The 19,105-nt window shown below is 41.1% G+C and overlaps 1 protein-coding gene across 1 annotated transcript in view; it reads right to left on the bottom strand.

Annotated features, from left to right (window-relative positions):
- The window catches only part of PPME1 (protein phosphatase methylesterase 1), a 973,601-nt gene that overhangs the window by 819,073 nt on the left and 135,423 nt on the right, over positions 1-19,105 (bottom strand). The window contains exon 3 of the mRNA XM_044073394.1: positions 4,183-4,275. Coding sequence (XP_043929329.1) covers positions 4,183-4,275 — 93 coding nt within the window. The remainder of the gene's footprint in view (positions 1-4,182; positions 4,276-19,105) is intronic.

The raw sequence follows: 19,105 nt of genomic DNA, 5'->3' as shown, positions 1-19,105 counted from the left end.
AGATTCCCCAACGGGGTACTTAGCTTTGAGAAGAGAAGTAAGAACTTCGGACCGACAACAACCAAAAACGCTGTTCGAAAATCGCCAACCTACGACTTGCGAGCTGCTTTCCACCGCACGGCAAGAAAGACTGGAGAAGATGGCGTCGGCTGAGGGCTATGTACCAGAGCGTACTGACGTCAGGGTACTAGCTTGTACAGCAGACGCCGGACCCAGACTTTGGGATTCTGGCCGACCTCGGGCTGCCTGCCGGCAGGAGCACCCTACAGTTATGACTGCAACAGTGAAACACGATGAACATCAATAACCTTTCATCTTCAGTCTTTATTGACTTATCTAAAGCCTTCAACATGGTTAACCACAAACTTCTGCTACATATACTTAAATCCCTCTCACTTGATCTTCTTTCCCTAACCTGGTTGACATCTTACCTTGAAAATCGTCAGCAAGCAGTTATTTGGAAAAATTCATTATCTAATCTCCTTCCTATCTCTTTAGGTGTACCTCAAGGTTCTATCCTAGGCCCCCTTCTATTTTCTATCTTTAGTAACAACCTCCAATTAGCTATCCCAAATACTACCTGCATACAATACGCAGACGATTCTACTATAATCTGCTCTGCTAAATCTCAAACTGAACTCCAAGTATTCACACAACAAGCCTTTATCACTGTCAAGCAATGGTTCTCTGACTGCTGCCTACTCCTTAACCCCAAGAAAACCAAATTGCTCTTGTTCTCACCTTCCCATAAATCAACCCCACTAGGCTTCACACTTACTTCCAGTGATAATACTCTTATTTCTCCAGATTCCACTACAAAACTTCTAGGAATTACTATTGACAACAATCTTAGCTTTGACTCTCACATCAATACGACAATAAAACTAGTGAATAAAAAATTGGATCCCTTCATAGAATCAAACCCTTCCTTACACCTGAAACAAGAACTACACTAGCCAGATCTCACCTTATCTCTACTCTTTTATATGCTTGCCCCATATACACAAATCTTTCAAAAAACAACCTTAAGAAACTCTCAACATCCTACAACAACATTGCTAGATTTTCTACAGGTTCCCCATTTAGAACTCACCACTGCCTGAACCTAAAACAACTAGGCTGGCTAGAACTTCCTAACCAACTTCTACTTCAACAATTCTTAATAACTCATAAGATCCTACATCATCCAACTAAAACACCTATACTCTCCAACCTCATCTCACCATATAATAATTTTAAACAACTACGTTCTTCTAATAAATTACTTATAAAAATTACCAAACCCAATAACTCTTCAGGTGACTCTCTCTTTTCCAACTCTGTTGGAAAGAAGTGGAACAAACTTCCCTCTGATATCCTAGCACCGTCTTCTCTCCCACTTTTTAAAAGACAACTGAAACTTCACCTAAAGAAATACTGGCTTTGCTCCTGCAATAAACCTGACTAACTCTGTGTCCTCCTCTCTATCTGCTTATAACTATGATAGGATTGCCCTACTGTAGGATCCACTGAGAAATAGCTTATCTGTTACATACTTAAAAAATATATATATATTATGTTATTCGGCACATCTCTCTACGCTTACTTTTAGTTAATGCTCTGATTATGCTGTTCTCCTTTAGCTCTGTTTGTAATGTTTTATTTCCTGTACTAACTACCTCTCCACTTAATATTGTATTTTATACCTCTGTTTACTGGAGCTTTTCTCTCCGGGCCTCTACTGAAAATGGACATATATCCAGGTAGACTAGCCCGGTCAACAAATGTAAAATAAAAAAATAAATAAATAAAAAATAAAAACAGCCCTCTCCAAAGCCAAAAACACAGCATCAATGGGACCGGACGGTGTCCCAGGCTGCATCCTACACAGGCTCAAAGAAGAGCTAACCCCTCACCTAAACACACTTGTTCAAACTCAGCCTCTACACAGGCTACGTACCCATAGAGTGGCGCACAGCAATGGTTATTCCGCTCCACAAAGTTGGAGCCACAACAGACCCAAGGAACTATCACCCTATAAGCCTGACTAGCTTGGTCTGCAAAGCTATGGAGCGCATCATCATGGAATTCATTAACAGAGACACTGGGAACCTTCAAACACTGGACTCTACCCAGTTCGGCTTTAAGGGCAGATCATGCCTCCTAAACCTGGTGGACTTCTTTAAGATGGTTACCAAGGCATTAGACGAGGGAAAGGAGGTCCACACAGCCTACCTAGACATCGCAAAGGCTTTCAACACCATTCCCCATTCTAGTATTACAGACAAGCTCACCACCTTGAACATAAACCCCTACGTCATGAGATGGGTTGCCAACTGGCTCATGGATAGAACCCACATGGTGAGAGTTGCAGGCTCTACGTCCGACTCTAAACTGGTTACAAGTGGCGTCCCCAGAGTTCAGTCCTAGGACCCCTCCTGTTCGGTATATACTTCTCAGAGGTACAGGCAAGCATAGGAGGACTATGACTGACCAAGTTTGCAGACGACTGCAAACTAGGGGCCATAACTGATTCTCCGGCTGATACAGACACCCTCCAGATGGGTCTCACTGGGACGGACATGTGATGTCAAAATCATGGCCTCAAGCTAAATGCCAAAAAGTGCATAGTCATCCCCTTTGGAAAAAATAAATTACTCGTGAACTACCGCATAGGTGGTAGTCCCCTAAATACAGAAAATGTAATAAGGGATCTGGGGACCCAAGTAGATAGTAATCTCTCCTTTGATAATCATACTGCCAAGGTGGTTAGAAAATCCTTCTATGTGGCCCACCTAATCACAAAAGGGTTCGCTTCTAGAACAAAAGAGGTTATTGTGCCTCTCTACTCATCACTCAATAGACCCATCATAGAATACAACGCCCCATTTGGGATGTACCTTACAAGACACCTGCAACAGCTGGAAAGGCCACAAATATACCTCACCAAGAGGATTACTGGCCTCAAACAGATGCCCTATGCAACCCGACTCAAGAAACTGCAGCTGTACTCGGTTGCATACCGCTTACTCAGAGATGATCTCTGCCCGACATACAAGGCCAAGGCCAACCCAGAATTGATGGACATGTTCCACATTAAAAAAAACAAATCCCAGTGAGCCACACGCTCTAGAGATATAAATCTCACCACAACGATAAATATGACATGCTGGAGGGCTAGATTCCTAATACAGAGACTCCACATGCTTTGGAACAGGATTCCAATACACATCAGGCAGAGCCCCTCACTAACACTCTTCAAGAGAAACCTTGACGGGTGGATGGGAAACAGAATTTACCCTGGGGATCACTGCACTGGCTCTGCTGGACAGTGGCACAGGGAACTAATGGCTCTGCTGGACAGAGGCACATGGAACTAATCTAAGGGGGTGGCGAAAGCCAACGCATTCTGGCTAGGCTTATAAATGCCCTTGGGCAGCTAGCCTAGTACTTACCTATGAACACCACTAACTGGTAAACAGCATCACAGAATTCTATGTCAAAGAGACAAACATCTGAAAGTTAAGGAACACAACATCAGCCATAGCCTGGGGGGTGGATCCAGCACAACCTGAGAAACTTTTGGGGCAAGAAAAAAATGGAGAGGGAAGCAGTGAATAGTGCAGTTTAATAAGAGGTGGAGTTACTAGCCTGAGAAAATGTTTCATGCTACAGGGTAACAGCACATGAGACACCGATCATGATACTGCAGCCAAAGAGCTACAAAATCAGATAATAGATTTTACAGAAACAGTTATGACCATTGTAGAACCACAGAGAAAAGAAAAAAACAAGTAAAGAAATATGCAGCTCTCTGTATTTTCATACATTCTAGCATACTTACGTTGTCAGTTAGTAATATGGAGACAGCACACAATGGGTAAAAGGTACAAAAAACAGAGGCAACAAGTGCATTGCAGGACATGCACACACAATGCAGAGCACTGTCAATTCACAGATAAAAAGCTGAGAGATCAGAGGAAACAAGTGCATTGCAGGACATGCACACACAAAATGCAGAGCACTGTCAATTCACAGATAAAGCGCATGAACGATCAGAGGAAACAAGTGCATTGCAGGACATGCACACACAAACAATGCAGAGCACTGTCAATTCACAGATAAAGCGCATGAACGGTCAGAAGTGTTGTGCCACACTACAAATGTTTTCATGTCTCTGCTTGATTGTTACACGATACTTACTGTGAATACAGCCCAGGAGAGTGCAGAATGTCCTCCACCATGCAACAGGAGTAAGACTGGCCCTTCAGAACCACTTTTATATATCCGTAAACTGTGTTAATTGTTAAGGCACCATACTTTATCACAAAAGGCACAGTCACTTCCCTACATTGAAACCTCACAGCTATTTAACAAACTTTCCTGAACTTGGACCATTTCAAAATGACTACTGGATGTGCCTGGCCAGAGTGGCACAAAGAATAAATCCAGAACTCCACCTTAGAAAAACAAGTTTCTGCTAACAGACTGAGGTTGAGGGACTTGGTGGGACCAATGGAAGTTAGCACCCAAAAGCAGCTCTTAGAGGGAGGCAGCTCAGCTGACAGCTGGTTACACCTGCAATATTGTAGGCATAGTACCCACACTACTCAGCCTAGCATGTCCATATTCCATGATGGGCACCACGTACGAGACAGAACACCTGCAGGAACTGAAGGTGTGTTACCCACAGTACTGAGCCTAGCATGTCCACACTCCATGGCAGGCACCACTTGTGCATGTGAGACACACTGCACCTCACAAAAGCAATGACTGCACAACAATGGGATGACACTCTCCTGAACAAAGGACAGTCATTAGTAAGTCTAAATGACTATAAGATGGACTTTACTCACCCTTCCGCACTGGCAGTCCTTCCCCTCCCACAGTCAGTACTCACCCTTCCACACTGGCAGTCTTTCCCCTCCCGCAGTCAGTACTCACCCTTCCACACTGGCAGTCCTTCCCCTCCCGCAGTCAGTACTCACCCTTCCACACTGGCAGTCCTTCCCCTCCCACAGTCAGTCCTTTAATTCTTCCAGAAAGTCTGAACCTTCATTTATCCCACTGGCAACAGACGGTTCTGAGAGTTGCCTATCATGGCTACAGATAGAAGTGGGAGTCTCTCCTTCCTTCTCAAGGGATTCCTCATCTGCCATTCCAAACTCATAGACTTCATTTCTGTCATCCAATATATGCGTACTCAGGGGGAGAACGCCATCACAAATCCTCAGTTGGGAAGATTTTATTCAAGGAGGTCTCTGTTGCAAAACAAAGAAGTCTCCTGGAGACCAGTTCTGGACCTTTCCTTTCTGAGGTAATTTCACAGAGTGATAAAGTTCAAAATGCTGTCACTTCACAGCTTGTTACCCTTTTATTTCCCTTTTGAGCTTCCTAAAGAACTTAGATCTAAACAATGCATATTATCACATTCTTACAGATACAAATTGCAAGCATTTAACATTTTCTGTGTCTGGATCACATCATCACGTCTCTGCCTTACCGCCTGGGCTATCTGCTGATCCAAGGGTATTCACAAAGTAGCTCCTGTAATAGCCTTGATTGCAAGGCATTCACATTTGTTCTATATTTAGACTACTTACTTACCTTTACCAATTATTTTTAAAACCATCAGAAATCCCTCTCGTGGGTTAGGTTTCTCCTACAAAGGCTGGGATTCCAAGAGAACATCAAGTCTTTTCAGACTCCTCCTCCTCTTGGGAGTAGTATCTTTTCTGACTACTTCTCACGACTGTTTTTCTGGGTTGTCTGCCAGACACCTCAGTTCAAAGAGATTTTTCTTCCACAAGAAACAACAAATCCATATTTAGATCTTTTCATAAGGTTTTCTACTCAGACTTCCATCTCAAGCAAGGGAATTCCTCAGGATTCTGGGTCTTGTGGCTTCAATGATACTCATGATACGGCCTGCAAAATTCCATATGAGAAAGTTACAATGGTACCCGAAATCTCTATGGTCCCAGCACCAACATCCCTTGACCTTTCAAATTCCAATTCTAGGATTTGTGAAAAGGCAGATTGTGCTGGAGACACCAAATCTCTCAGAGTCCGGGTCTCCCATTCTCCCTTCCTGCTTCAGAAAAATCAGTCATAACAGATGCCTTACACTTTGCTTGGGGAGCAGTGTCTATGGGGGATACAAGAGCTGGGTCTTTGAAACAAAAAAGACAGACCAAAACAAATCAGCAAGAAAAAGATTCTAGCTCTAACAGATTCAAAGGGGATTACAAGGCTAGTGATCCTAGAGCCCTTACAAGCCTTGCAATGTTAATCCCAAGTTGCCTCAATTGTCCTTGGTGAGATGGAAATAATCACAGACTACCCCTGTCCTTGAGGGACATGGGTGCCAACCCCTGGGGTGAATTTGCAGTCTCCCATCCATTTGTTCAAGAAGTGCTTGAATACTGTCAGTGAGGAACTCTGCTTCAAATAAATTGAAGTTTATTCCAGAGCAGCTGCAATCTCTGGAAGATATAATTGGTCTCTCCAGCATGTTCTGTTAATGTCACAGGCTACATTAAGATCTCTAGAGTGAGTGACTCTTATGCATGCGCAGTAGTTCCATCAGGGCAGGGGCATTTCCATCAGGAACAACTGTGGTTCCAAAGACCTCTACAGGTGTTAACAAACACAGCAATGTGGCACAAGCTGCAAGAGAAAACAGATCTTGCCCTCTATGTAGGTTATTCATGGTAGCCTGGAATATAGCTTTTCAACACAATCTCACCATACAGGTATATAACATTCCATCAAAGCAAAACTGAGTGGCAGATACCTGAGCAGGATCAGGGCAAACCTTCATGAATAGAAGCTGAATCACAGAGCCTTCCAACATTTGATCTTTCTATGGGGAACATCTCAACTCGATCAGTTTGCCTCATCTCTAATCAAATGGCAGAATTCTGCTTCAGAATTTCATGCTAGAAGGCCTTGAAGAGACGCATTCCTCCTCTTCTCCTTGAACAGGAATGCTCCAGTGTGCTTGTCGAATGATATCCCGGGTAGTAATAAAGATTTAGAACAGGTCCCTGATCACTATTAGTGATCTCTTTCTGGCTCAGGCAACAGTGGTTCTCTGGCCACGGCAATTACCACAAGCTTCTTCACAGACTGAATTTACACACACAAAACCAGGGGTGTTTGCTACAGCCCAGCTACAAACAACTGTGACTGCCTGAGTGATATGATCTTAATACCTTTTAGGCAACAGAGGATTTCCAAGCTGGCTGCACACTGACCAACAGCTTATTTTCAGCTCCCTCAGAGTGAAAACAGAAACTGCGAAAAAAAAGAGCGCCATCGCTTCCATTATTTGTGTAAAACTCCCGTCACCGGTTACTAAGTACACTGCACAGATGCCAGCAAAGAAGAAATTTAGAAAAGCCTAAGGAAAATCAATCAGAAAAGGTGACACTGGCTGGGGAGAATCCTGCAGCTGATCAGCAATTTAGAGAAAATAATAAATCAAATGCACTCAGAGGTGATTAAAATGAATGCAACAATGAATTAATATGTCAATTAAAAGAACAAATGGCTGACAGAAAAAAAAAAACAGAAGAAGCTTCAACTAGCTCAACAATCAGTCATAAATACAGAAAAGGCTGGCTGTTTCAAAAAAATATTTCAGTTTAAAGAGTGATTGCACAGAGAACCTGACATTTTTGGCTGCACTACAGAAACTGGAAAGAACAGACTGTATTCATTTTATGAAAAGCACAAACAAGTAACTAGACTGGTGTTTCACTGCAGGATGCGTTAACAAAAATGGCAGTGTGTTTGCTCCAAACCTGGCCATGAGAATCCAGCCAAGACCTTGTAAAGCTGCAATCATGCAAGAAGAGCTGATCCTGATGAAACTGTGGCAGACAGAAAAAGTTTGAAAACTGGAGACAGCAGAGTGTTCATGGAAAATTATTATTTACTATACACCAGGCAGAAGAGAACCAAATCTATCCCAGAAATTAAGGATTGCCTATAAGCATGTGTTAAATTTAAGCTGTTGTATCCAGCTGTCAGAGTATTTTTTTGAGGAGGACCGAATACATTTTGTGATGCAGGATATGTTAAGAAAGAAATTAAGATTATCCAACAAAAAGGGAGCCAGCAAATACAAAGGGACTCTACTTCTAGTTTCACACATAAAAAAGCTCATGAAGAGAGACGTTGCCACAATTTCTGTCCTTAGTATTTGTATAAAACATTTCAGGATATAAACTGCACATTACACTGTAAAGGAGTTGCAGTCAAGGGCATTTTAAATGTAGGAGGAGTGAGGTTAATATACAACAGTTACTAAAAAGTAAACAAATACCCTTTTTTAGTGGCAAGAAATATAGGTTTTACAAAACAAGAGAGGAAAGGCTGAAAAGAAGCAAGTTTAACTTAATATAATGTTCTGATTTGGGGCTGGTGGGGTGTACAAGTGTAGTGATTATTTCATATATAAAACTAAGGTAACCGTTTTTGATTGTTTTTGTAAGGGTGAACGTCTATATATATATATACATATAAAGTTTTTATGGATTCAAACAGGCTTGTAAAAGACAAAATGATTAAAGCCATGAAAATGGCAAGCCTCTTGCATTTGCAAAGATATTGGCTTTTTTTTTTCTATTAGCAAATGTTCTCACCACCATTTTGGAAGTAATAGGATGCAACTCCCTTTTAGCCTTAAATATACGAATGATGTGGACCATATTATGAACATCATAAAGAATAATTGGAAGATTTTGCTTCTTGATTCTGGATTGTCACGAATAGTGGGTGACAAACCTGTTTTTAGGTTTAGTAACAGCTTAAACCTCAAGAGATTATTATGTAAAGAAAAAATGAAATCCCAGCCATTGGATATCAGAGCGAGATACAAGAAGGGTACATACCCATGTAAAAAATGTTGTGTTTGTAAATATATATCTACATCTCAGACATTTGAGGTCCCAGGCATAAATATGACCTTCAAACCGACGTTTTATGCCAATTGTGACACCAGTAACGTCATTTATTTAGCTACATGTGATTTATGTGAAGCATACTATGTTGGTATGACTTCACGAAGATTTAAAGATCGTGTATAAAATCACGTGTATGATATTAGGAAGGGAAATTCCTCCAATGCTTTGGCTAAGCATTGTCAACAATTCCCTCAGCATACATTTAAATTTAGGGTGGTTCAAATAGTGAATCAGAACAAAAGAGAAGGGGACCTTATAGGTACTCTCGAATCATACGAGCTTAGATGGATACTAAATTTTAGAGCCCACATAGAACCAGGTCTAAATTCCACACACAGCATCCGACCGGCCCTTCTAGGGTACATGTGATGCTACTCCATCAAGCCATTCATCACATTTTATATTTTATATTTTCATTGTATAAGATGGCTTTATTTGATATTTGTATTTATTTATTTTAGTATTGAATTGATGCATTATAAATTATAATTTATACATTATATATCATATATTTTATATTATTAAATTATCATTTATTTTACATGAAATTGATATGTAGATCACAGTGTATTTTGTATGTTTGTATGATGTTTTTAGATTAAGCATTGGATACATTCAATATGGTTATATTTATTTGGTTTATCAATACCATCAAAGCATCACAATTATATCATAATAATAATATTTGTTGTCTTCTAATGCTGTCACCATTCGCTTAAATATATGTTCTGATTATCGCTTTAACACGATGAGTCTGATGGGGCAACAAAGTGGATGTGTAAATTAAGCATTAATTACTAGTAATAATTCTTTATTATAAGAAGTCTTAATGGACTTATCTATGATTAAGATGTCTTTTCCCTTTAGACAATGGGCAGATGTGATATAAAAAGAAGGATCTATGAAATGCACATCTTTGGGAAAACAAGTGGGCATGTGGGATGTCATTCCCCTTTTAAATGTTTTATTAGATTATACTAATTGATGCATTTAAGTGAATAATTGATGCTAGCTTTTGTATTTAAAGACTGAAGTTTTGCTATTGATTGTAACCTGATGAAGCGCACCGGGATGGTGCGTGAAAGCGCTTGTTCTTCTTTTTTGTGAATTAAATTGTGGATTTTACATCGTGGTGGTTCCCTGCAGTCTTTCCATTCAAATGTTCTCAGTGTGAGTCAAGAAGTCTGCGGCTGAAGGCAGTTACTTGGGAGAGATTTCAGTTCATTCTCTTTAGATGGAAATTTACAGATAATTCTTCACAATCTGCAAGTTGTCAACAGTTTTCTTTTCTCATTGCCGACTACTTTTACATGGAAACAAGCCTCATACAGGTGCAAGCAGTTAATCATAAGAGCACATTTTGCAGACAGAAATGAAAATTTAAAAGTTAAAATGATAAGCAATTCAATAAAAAATAAAGGGTCATATTATGGGAAGTGGATAAGGGATAGTAGCCTCTACAGCAGCCTTAATATCTTAATGCAATTAACAGAACACTGCATAATTTAAAAGGTAGCCAGTGCACTTTTTCTTACGGCTAAAAATGAACATTTTTTGAAACCATACAAGATATTTTTCACATCTGGGAGGGGAAAAGAAATAAGACAGCAATTACTGTAACTGGAAACGATGGTTGCAACATGACCTTTAGCATGGGTAACCCTGTGGGTGTGGCTGTCGATTTTGGGCATTATTCCTATCTGAAGGGTTAAACTTTGTTAGAAATGCACAAAGTTGTGTGTTTGTTCTAAGTTAATAGAGAGTGGGCAATAAGTGTATTTAGTTATTTGATTTTAGGGTTTTCAAAGCAAAAAGTCTTTTGAAATGCGACAGGTTGAAACTGAGATGAAAAGAAACAAGTGCATAAAACCTGCCAAAGTGTGTGAATGCAAGACAAAAGTTGGAAATATGCATTCAAAAAAACATGATGTATAATAAGTGGAAACAATAACTTTTCATCATAATGGCTACTCTAGCCATATTATCTTGAAACAAAGGGCTTACAGGTATATACAAAAGGTTAGAAGTACCGAATATAAGATGTGCAAATAGCAATGCAATAGGAGATGCATTTAGAAAGAAATGAGCATGTGAATTTGACAAAGAAAGGACTTCAGGATGGATAACAACTCCCGAAAATCTACTTGAGACGGCAATCCGTCTCCGCTATGTTGCATCAGACTAGAAGTGAAAATGGACTCGAACAAGGAAAAAATTGATTAAAATTGATTTATTCAGTTTAAAAATAACAAACATGGATCGCATAAAGTGAATGGTTAAACGCTTTCATCTGATAGATGCAGACTTACTCAGAACACTATGCGAACAAATCAAAACCAATTTTAAAAATTTTTTGGCGCCACTTTTTTGAAAAAAGCACGCAACTCAAATAAGTGGAATTAATTTAAAGCGCCAGTACAAATATCTTAAATGCCATTCATACATATCTAATTTTATCATATTACACCAATATAAAAGTTTTAAAAAATAATAATAAATAACCATATAAAAAACATATGTACTATGGCTAAAAATAATAGCCTACAATAAGATATCTGTCAAGATGTCAAAACCGGTCTACAATACATACTATAAACAATATAATATAGTGTATAAAACAACTAATAAAAAAACATTTTGCGTACACTTAAACATCCTAACAACCACCCACATCACTAGTAACAATAAAAATGTAAACTAATCTATAATAACTGCAAGAAAGGTTTAATGGAAATAAAATCATTAATGCCAGGATTTCTTGTTGCATCCATCAAAATTTGCCATGCACTCTCCCTTTTGCCTAGGAGTGCTTTGTAATTACCCCCCCACCCCCCGAGGGGAAATATTCACTTGATCTATTATGGCAAATATAAAACGGTGTGTCTCTCCGTTCTTGCTAATGTGTCTATACAGAGCATTCTTCATATCTTTAACCTTAATCCTGTACAAATGGTCATATATCCGCTTCCTAAACTGCCTTTCAGTTTTTCCTATGTAAAAGGCCGTACAGGATGTGCATTTGGCTAGATACACTATATTTCTACAGTTACAATTTCCTTTTCTAAACTTAACATATGTTTTATTAAAGTCATCCAATTTACATCCACTACCTTCATTAATGGCATAACACTGTCTACAGGATCCACATTTACTAGTACGAGTGCTCGGATTTTTACCGCCTGTGTTCCTTATCATTCTCTCCATTAACTTCTTAATATTCAGAGCCATTTTGTAAACAAAACTTCAGGATGGATATTCACGAGAAACTCTGGAACACAATACAAGGGGAGTAATTAAGCGGACTACTAGAGGGGATCCAATAGTGATAGGAAACAGGAAAGACAATACTGGGAGATTTGTGGTAGGTGCTATTAGCAAGGGAGGACATCAAAATGCTATTATTATTCTTAAAGTTTTGGTAGAAATGGTCGACTTTCAGCAGGGAATATTACTTACAGGCGAGGACTACAACTTCACTTGCAATAGTAAGGATATGTTAGGGAACCTAGAAAGAAAAAAGTAACAAGACATGGCAGATTGCTGCAAAAATTTATGAAAATATTTGGTATGGAAGACATGAAATCAGTACTAGAAACGGAGAGAAATAACATACTATCCCCTCAAGGTAAAATAACTAAGCTAGAATGGATAGAAATTGTATTCCACAGGAATATGTGCATTTAATTGGAAGGTTTGACACATACTGATTTTAAGAGTAGGGCAATGGAAGCATCTGCATTCCCCGATATAATAATGAGGTTAGTTAGGAGGTTATATGAAGGATCAGAGGCAGGAATGCCTCGGTGGTGCAGCGGTAGCATTGTTGCCGCACAGCAAGAGGCTCTCCCATTTGATTCTTGGTTGGAGCGCAGGGAGTGCTTTCTGTGCGGAGTCTGGAGCGCAGGGAGTGCTTTCTATGCGGAATCTGCATGTCCTCCCAGCGGTTGGGTGGCGTTCGAAAGACATGCGTAAATGGGCGTGCCTTCGCTGAAGGTTGGACGTCGAGCTGGCATCTCGGCGTTCGTGAAAATCTACTGCCAATCATTAGCGGACCAGAGTTCCACTGTGGTGACCCCCTAACTGGAAAAAGCCGAAAGACAAAACAACAACAACATGAAGGATCAGAGGCAAGAACTAAAAAGTGGGAGGGGTCCTCTCCGATAAGCTGCGTTTAAACATAGGACACCCCTGTCTGGTTCCTCCTTCCCTTTTATTTACTTTATATTTAGAACCACAAGCAAAGAAAATAAGGAACTCGGAAATTCAAGGTTAAAAGTGGTATGGTAAATCAAGAAAAGTTGCCTTTATTTGCAGATTGCATTATTTTGTACCGGATATATTCAGAAAAAGACGTTTCAGTGTTGTAGAACATTTTGAGGCAGTTTCAAGTCTTTCAAGATGCAAAACTAATGAAGGTAAAACTAAGGATACTGGCGTAAATTATGTACCCACTTACGACTTGGTTCAGTTGTTGTGTTGTGTCTTTCGGCTTTTCCCGGTTTGGGGTCGCCACAGCGGAACTCCGGTCCGCTAATGATTGGCAGTAGATTTTTACTTGCAGAGTTGCCAACTCTGACTCACAACTTTCAATGAAGGTACGCCCATTCACGCATGTCTCGACACAGAAGACGCTTTAGCTGAGAATCGAACAGGACAACGACTTACCGTGAGACGAGAACGCTACCGGATGACTTGGTTCAGCAATACCCATATTTATGGGGTATGAAATGAAGTATTTAGGAAAAGGGATTAAAAAGGCTTCTGTTACAGCACCTAAGGGTATGTCAGAAAAAAATAAAGATAACACAAAAACTGATACACTGGAAGCTTTTGCTTATGGATATTGATAGTAGCATACAAGCAGTGAAAATAATTAGTCCCTTTCATTTTAAACACAGGTCAAGCATATTTTTATCAACTAGAGGAAAAGTAGTGGACAATAATTAATAAAGAGTTAAAATAATTTATCTGGGATGGAAAGAGATACAGAGTTAAGTGAGACAAACTGATCCTCCAAAGACAACAAGGTGGTTGAGGATTATTTGATTTGAATGGATATTTTAGAGCAATATAGTCAAAGCTCATATATGTAATAAAAAGCAGGTTACAATTTGAAGTGTAATGGGAAGAGAATGAAGCAGGAGGAGTTAAACAAACAAGGAGAGAGAGTGAGATTCTGGATGCACATCCCTAAAGAATAATGACTACCATAGAGAATATCATATCTATAAAGTATTGGAACATATTCTAAGAACTAAGCTAACATATGACTGGAGAAAGGAGATTTTTTGCAATAGGCATGACTGCAAGCAGGGCTACAAAAAATATGCAGGAGGGGACTGGAATTGACTTGAAGTAGAGAGCGACAAAGACAAAGGTGATAAAGTGGGATGAGGCCAAGACGACATTTGGACTGCAGTTAAGAGACTGCCTTCCCCATCAGGTATTGATACAACTCTTATATCCCTTACTTTAAGTGAAGTGAAAGACACCAGTAGAGGTTTTAGTTGAATCAAGAACAGAAGTTGCTGATAAAAGCTGAATTAGTAGGGCACATACAACACTGCACAATAAGACCAAAAACTACTAAACTGAAAGCCCTATTTGCTTATGGCATAAACAGAACATGTTGGAAAGACAGATACAATTCTCAGAAAAAATACAGTTGTGTAAAATCTGACCATAACAGGAGATGCCCTTCTCTTCAATGTTGCAGTATTCTTCACCTTAAGCATCTCCTGCCATGTACAGCCCACTGACCAGCCTGTATACCAAAGCCTTTAGATCTTATATGTACACTCTCCATAAAGGGCATAAGACATAAAGGTGACATACGGATGCAGTCTCCCACAAACTGAATTGCCCCAGTACAGAACAGTCTCCAAAGGACAAAGGAGGCTATCTACATCCAGAAGGAGAAAATGCAGATGGAAAAGGGGGATCCCTAGGGCCCTCGGCCTGGAGAGTAACCAAAATTAAGCCCCCCCCAAAAAAAGGGTGGTGGAGGTGGAGGGAGAGAGGGACCAAATACTGCAGAGAAGAGAAGGAAATCTACTTTTAAAGCAAGACAGAAGATCTGACACAACTGTAGTCCTTCGATATCAGTGTTGCAGTATTTTACTACAAAAGATCAAGAAAAGGACGAGGAGCTGGAAGGCTGGGAACAGCCCCAGCAAAACCTGCTCTGGCCCTAGAAATCATATCTAATTTATAATGCTTAGGGAAAGTATGCACTGAAGACGAAGTAGCAGCTTCAAGGATACAGTTGGTGTCCAAACCCTTGAAGAAAGAACCAGAAGAGTCAACAGCCCTAGTGGAATGAGCTCTAATGGGAGCAGACAGATGCTTGCCATGAAAGAACAACAAAAGGAAATCGGCCTTAGCTATCCAGGAGGAGATTGTTTGTTTAGGAACAGCCAAACCCAATGTCCTGGGGTGAAGAAAAAAAACTGGTCAGAATTATGAATGGATTTACTTTCATCAAAATACCAGAGCTTTCTATGCAAATTCAAGATTTGTAGGGCCCTTGTAGGGCCCTCTCAATAGCAGACTGAGAAGAAGGAAAAAGGGAAGGGAGCTGTACCTGCCTGATTCAAGGACAGCTCATCAACCGCCATGGGCATAAAAGGAGGATTAGTAAGGAGGCACACCTGTCAATGTGAACAGCCAAAAAAGAAGGGATGCCCATAAGGGCCTAAATCTCTGAAACCCGCCGGGCAGAAGAAAGAGTAAGCAATAAAGTAGTCTTCCAGGTACAATATTGCAAATAAGCTAAACCTGCAGGATCAAAAGGATTCTCAGTCAATTTTTCTAAAACAAAAATTAAGGTTCCAGGGAGGAGGAATACACTTTTTGGGAGGCCTAAGATGCAGGATGCTTTTAAGTAACTGTTTGGCCTAAAAGCGAGAAGCAAAAGGAGGATTCACGGGCAGATATGCAAAAATGGCTGACAAATGGGTCTTTACAGAAGAATAGGCCAAGCCAGACTGGAGCAACTTGCATAAATAGGACAGAACCAGAGGGACCCCCACTGAAAAAGGGTGTTGGTTAATAGCATGGCACCAGACAGAAAATCGCTTCCATTTGGATACACACAACTTTCTGCTTGCAGGTTTTCTTGCCTCCTATAAAAGCCTGAGCATGTCCTCAGAATAAAGGTACCTAAAAGGGATCAAAACCCTATCAACCACAGTGTCAGGGGAAGAGTAGACAAGCGAGAAGGTCAAACCGGTCAGATAACTTGTAGTGATTGCTCCTGGCAAGATGCATTAAGAGGGGGAACCAGTGCTGTCTTGGTCAAAAAGGAGTCACTAGCAAGATTTTTGAGGAGTCCATCTGAGTCTTCAAGAGGACTCTTGGAAGTAGGGTACAGGAAGGAAAGGCATAAAGAAACATCCTCTTCCAAGGAAAAGGACATCCGTTTTCCATGCAGATGGCATGGCACGCTGGAACAGAAAAGAGGGAGCTGTCTGTTTATATAGGAGGCAAAAAGAGCTACCTGAGGAACACCCCAACAATGGACCATGTCCAGAGAAACATGTCTCAGTGAAGCATCCATTTGTGAGCCTGTGTTTTGGAACTGCTCATAGAGTCTGCCACTAGATTGCCCTCTGAAGGAATAAACATTTCCTGAAGAGTTAACTGATAACAGATAGCCAGATCCAAAAGCTGAACAGTCAGCGTACAGAAGACTTTGTGCACCCCCCCCCCCATGCTGACATGCTATATCATTGTGGTGTCCGTGTGACCTCCAGAGGACCTGGAGAGATTACAGGGTGAAAAGCCTGAAAGGCCAGGATCAAAGCTCTGATTTCTTGGATGCCGACATGGTCTGGACTTCTGATAGGGGAGCCAGAGACCTTTAACTTTCAGGTGACCAAAGGAAGCTCTTCACTTCATGTCTGAGGCATTGGTGAATTGTTCATGAGAAGGAACCAGTGGCTGAAAAGCCAAGGTTGGGTTGAGGGCAAGTAGATGAGTCTACCACTCAAATTCCTGCTTGAAACAAGGAAGGAGAGGCTCTGAAATCCAGAGGGTGGCGGTGCTGAAGCCAAATAGACTCCACGTAGAACTGAAGCTTCAGCATACGCAGTCTAGAATGAGGAAGCAATGGAACAGAAGTGGCCATGAATCCCAATATCTGAAGAAACTATCTGGCTGGAACAGCAGGTAGAGAGAGAACAAAATAAAAAAGCTGTGAAGGACAAAACTTTTGGATGTGGAAGACAGGCGAACACTGACACTGTTGGAATCCTAAAGCCCAGACACACATGATCCTGAGAGGGAGCCAGGACAGACTTTTGGAAGTCAATAGTGAACCCCAGACTTTGAAGGAGAGAGATGGTGAACTCCAGATCCTTTAACAGGCAACCGGGAGAAGGTGCCTGAAGCAACAGATTGTCTAGATAAGGAAAGATCTGAATGGCTTGGAGCCTGTAAACAGCAATCACAGGAGCTTGGCATTTTATGAATACCCTTGGGCTAAGCAGAGGTGCCAAAGGACAAAGCAGAGAACCAAAAATGAGAGGAAGAAACAGAGAAATGCAAAAACTTCCTAAAGAGGATGAATAGAAATATGAATGTAAGCATCCTTCAGATCCAAGGACACCAGAAAAGCCTGGAGTAGTAAAACAGGAAACATGGTCTGAAGAGTACGCATCCGAAAGGAAGGAACCTTGGGAAAGGTGTTCAGCACTGAGAGTTCCAGTTCAGGCCTCCAAGTGCCCTCCTTTCGAGGAGCCAGGAACATCCTGGAGTAAAATCCCTTTCCCCAATTAAGGATGGGGGGCAGGTTGATTATTCCTCTGATCCACCAGAGACCCAAGGACCTCTGAGAGAAGAGGAAGTTGCTCTAGAGGAGGTTGAGGAATCCCTGAAAAGGGAGGGTGAGACTTCCACACCATGAAGTAACCTTGACACATGACAGGCAGAACACAAGAATCTGAGGTGATGACATGTCAGTTTGGAAGACAGAATAGCCAAAGGGACAAGGAAACCTGGCCTAGGGTAGGGAGGGGGGACAAAATGTCAGAAAAACTGGCTTGTCAGAAAAGGAGGCTTCTGGGCCACAGGGGCCTGAGAACACATAGCAGGAGGAGCTCGCCTACCACCCTTCCTGCCTTTGCTGGCCTAACGAGGCTGTCTGTGACCAAAAGTAGACATAGTAGGATAGTTCTCTGGAACTTAGGAACAGGAAATTTAAAAATAGGTTTATGGTCCTGCAAAGCTTTGCCTTTTTCTTGAGGAGACAAACCTATCAGAAGCAGCAGTCCCAAAGAGGTTATTATCCAAAGAAGCATCCAGCAGATTGGCCTTAATGTCCTCGGATAAAGACTGTAGATGAAGCCAAGAGTAATGCCTCATGACAGACCCATCATCATGTGGGTCTGGTAACTGATGGCCCAAAAGGCCAAAGTAAAAGCGGTGTAAACCTTCTCACCAATCCTCTCCATTGACCTATTATCCTTATGGGAAGGCAGAATATTAGAGAGAAAAGTTTAGATCGTTCTACAGAGGAGACCGACACCACAGCAGGGTCAGCAAAAGGACAGTTAAATAAGAATCGACAATCCTCAGGAACCTTACCGGACCTGTCGGGTTTCTTTGGAGCAGGAGACTAGGAATCAGGAAACTTAGGTGCAGCTATAAAGGTGTCTAACAAGCAGCCAACACAGGAGGTACTGAAGATGGTTTAAGAGAGTGTCCACTTGAAGCAGTTGTGATACCTCGTCTGCATATTAAGACACCTGAAAAGAATCCACTTAAAGTATTCCATCTTTCTGGCTACTGTGTCCCCAGACTACGATTCTTCAAACAGGAGACTCGGGGATAACGAACTCCTCTTCAGAACCATAAGCCAAAGGAGAAGGCACCTGGGAAGGGTAAGACAAGGAACCTTCAGACTCAACTGAGGGATCAGGATCACTAGGCCATTTGGAAGGAGTTGAAGTCCAAGGGGGTAGGCTCAGAAAACACTTGGGGATGTTTCATGGCCATTAATGCATTAAACAGGCCTCGAGTAAACTGCTGGCAGTACCTGTGGGGATCCTTAGCACATACAGAAGAATGCTTAGCTCTCTACGGTTTCTTGGTAGGAGCAGCAGATTTTTATTTCCATTTTCTAGGGACAGCTTTTTGGCAGCAAACAGAATTAA

Source organism: Protopterus annectens, chromosome 5.part1 (genome assembly GCF_019279795.1).
Source record: "Protopterus annectens isolate FY-2018-M chromosome 5.part1, PAN1.0, whole genome shotgun sequence".
In the NCBI taxonomy this organism is placed as follows: Eukaryota; Metazoa; Chordata; order Ceratodontiformes; family Protopteridae; genus Protopterus; species Protopterus annectens.
This window is presented reverse-complemented; position numbering and strand designations above follow the sequence as displayed.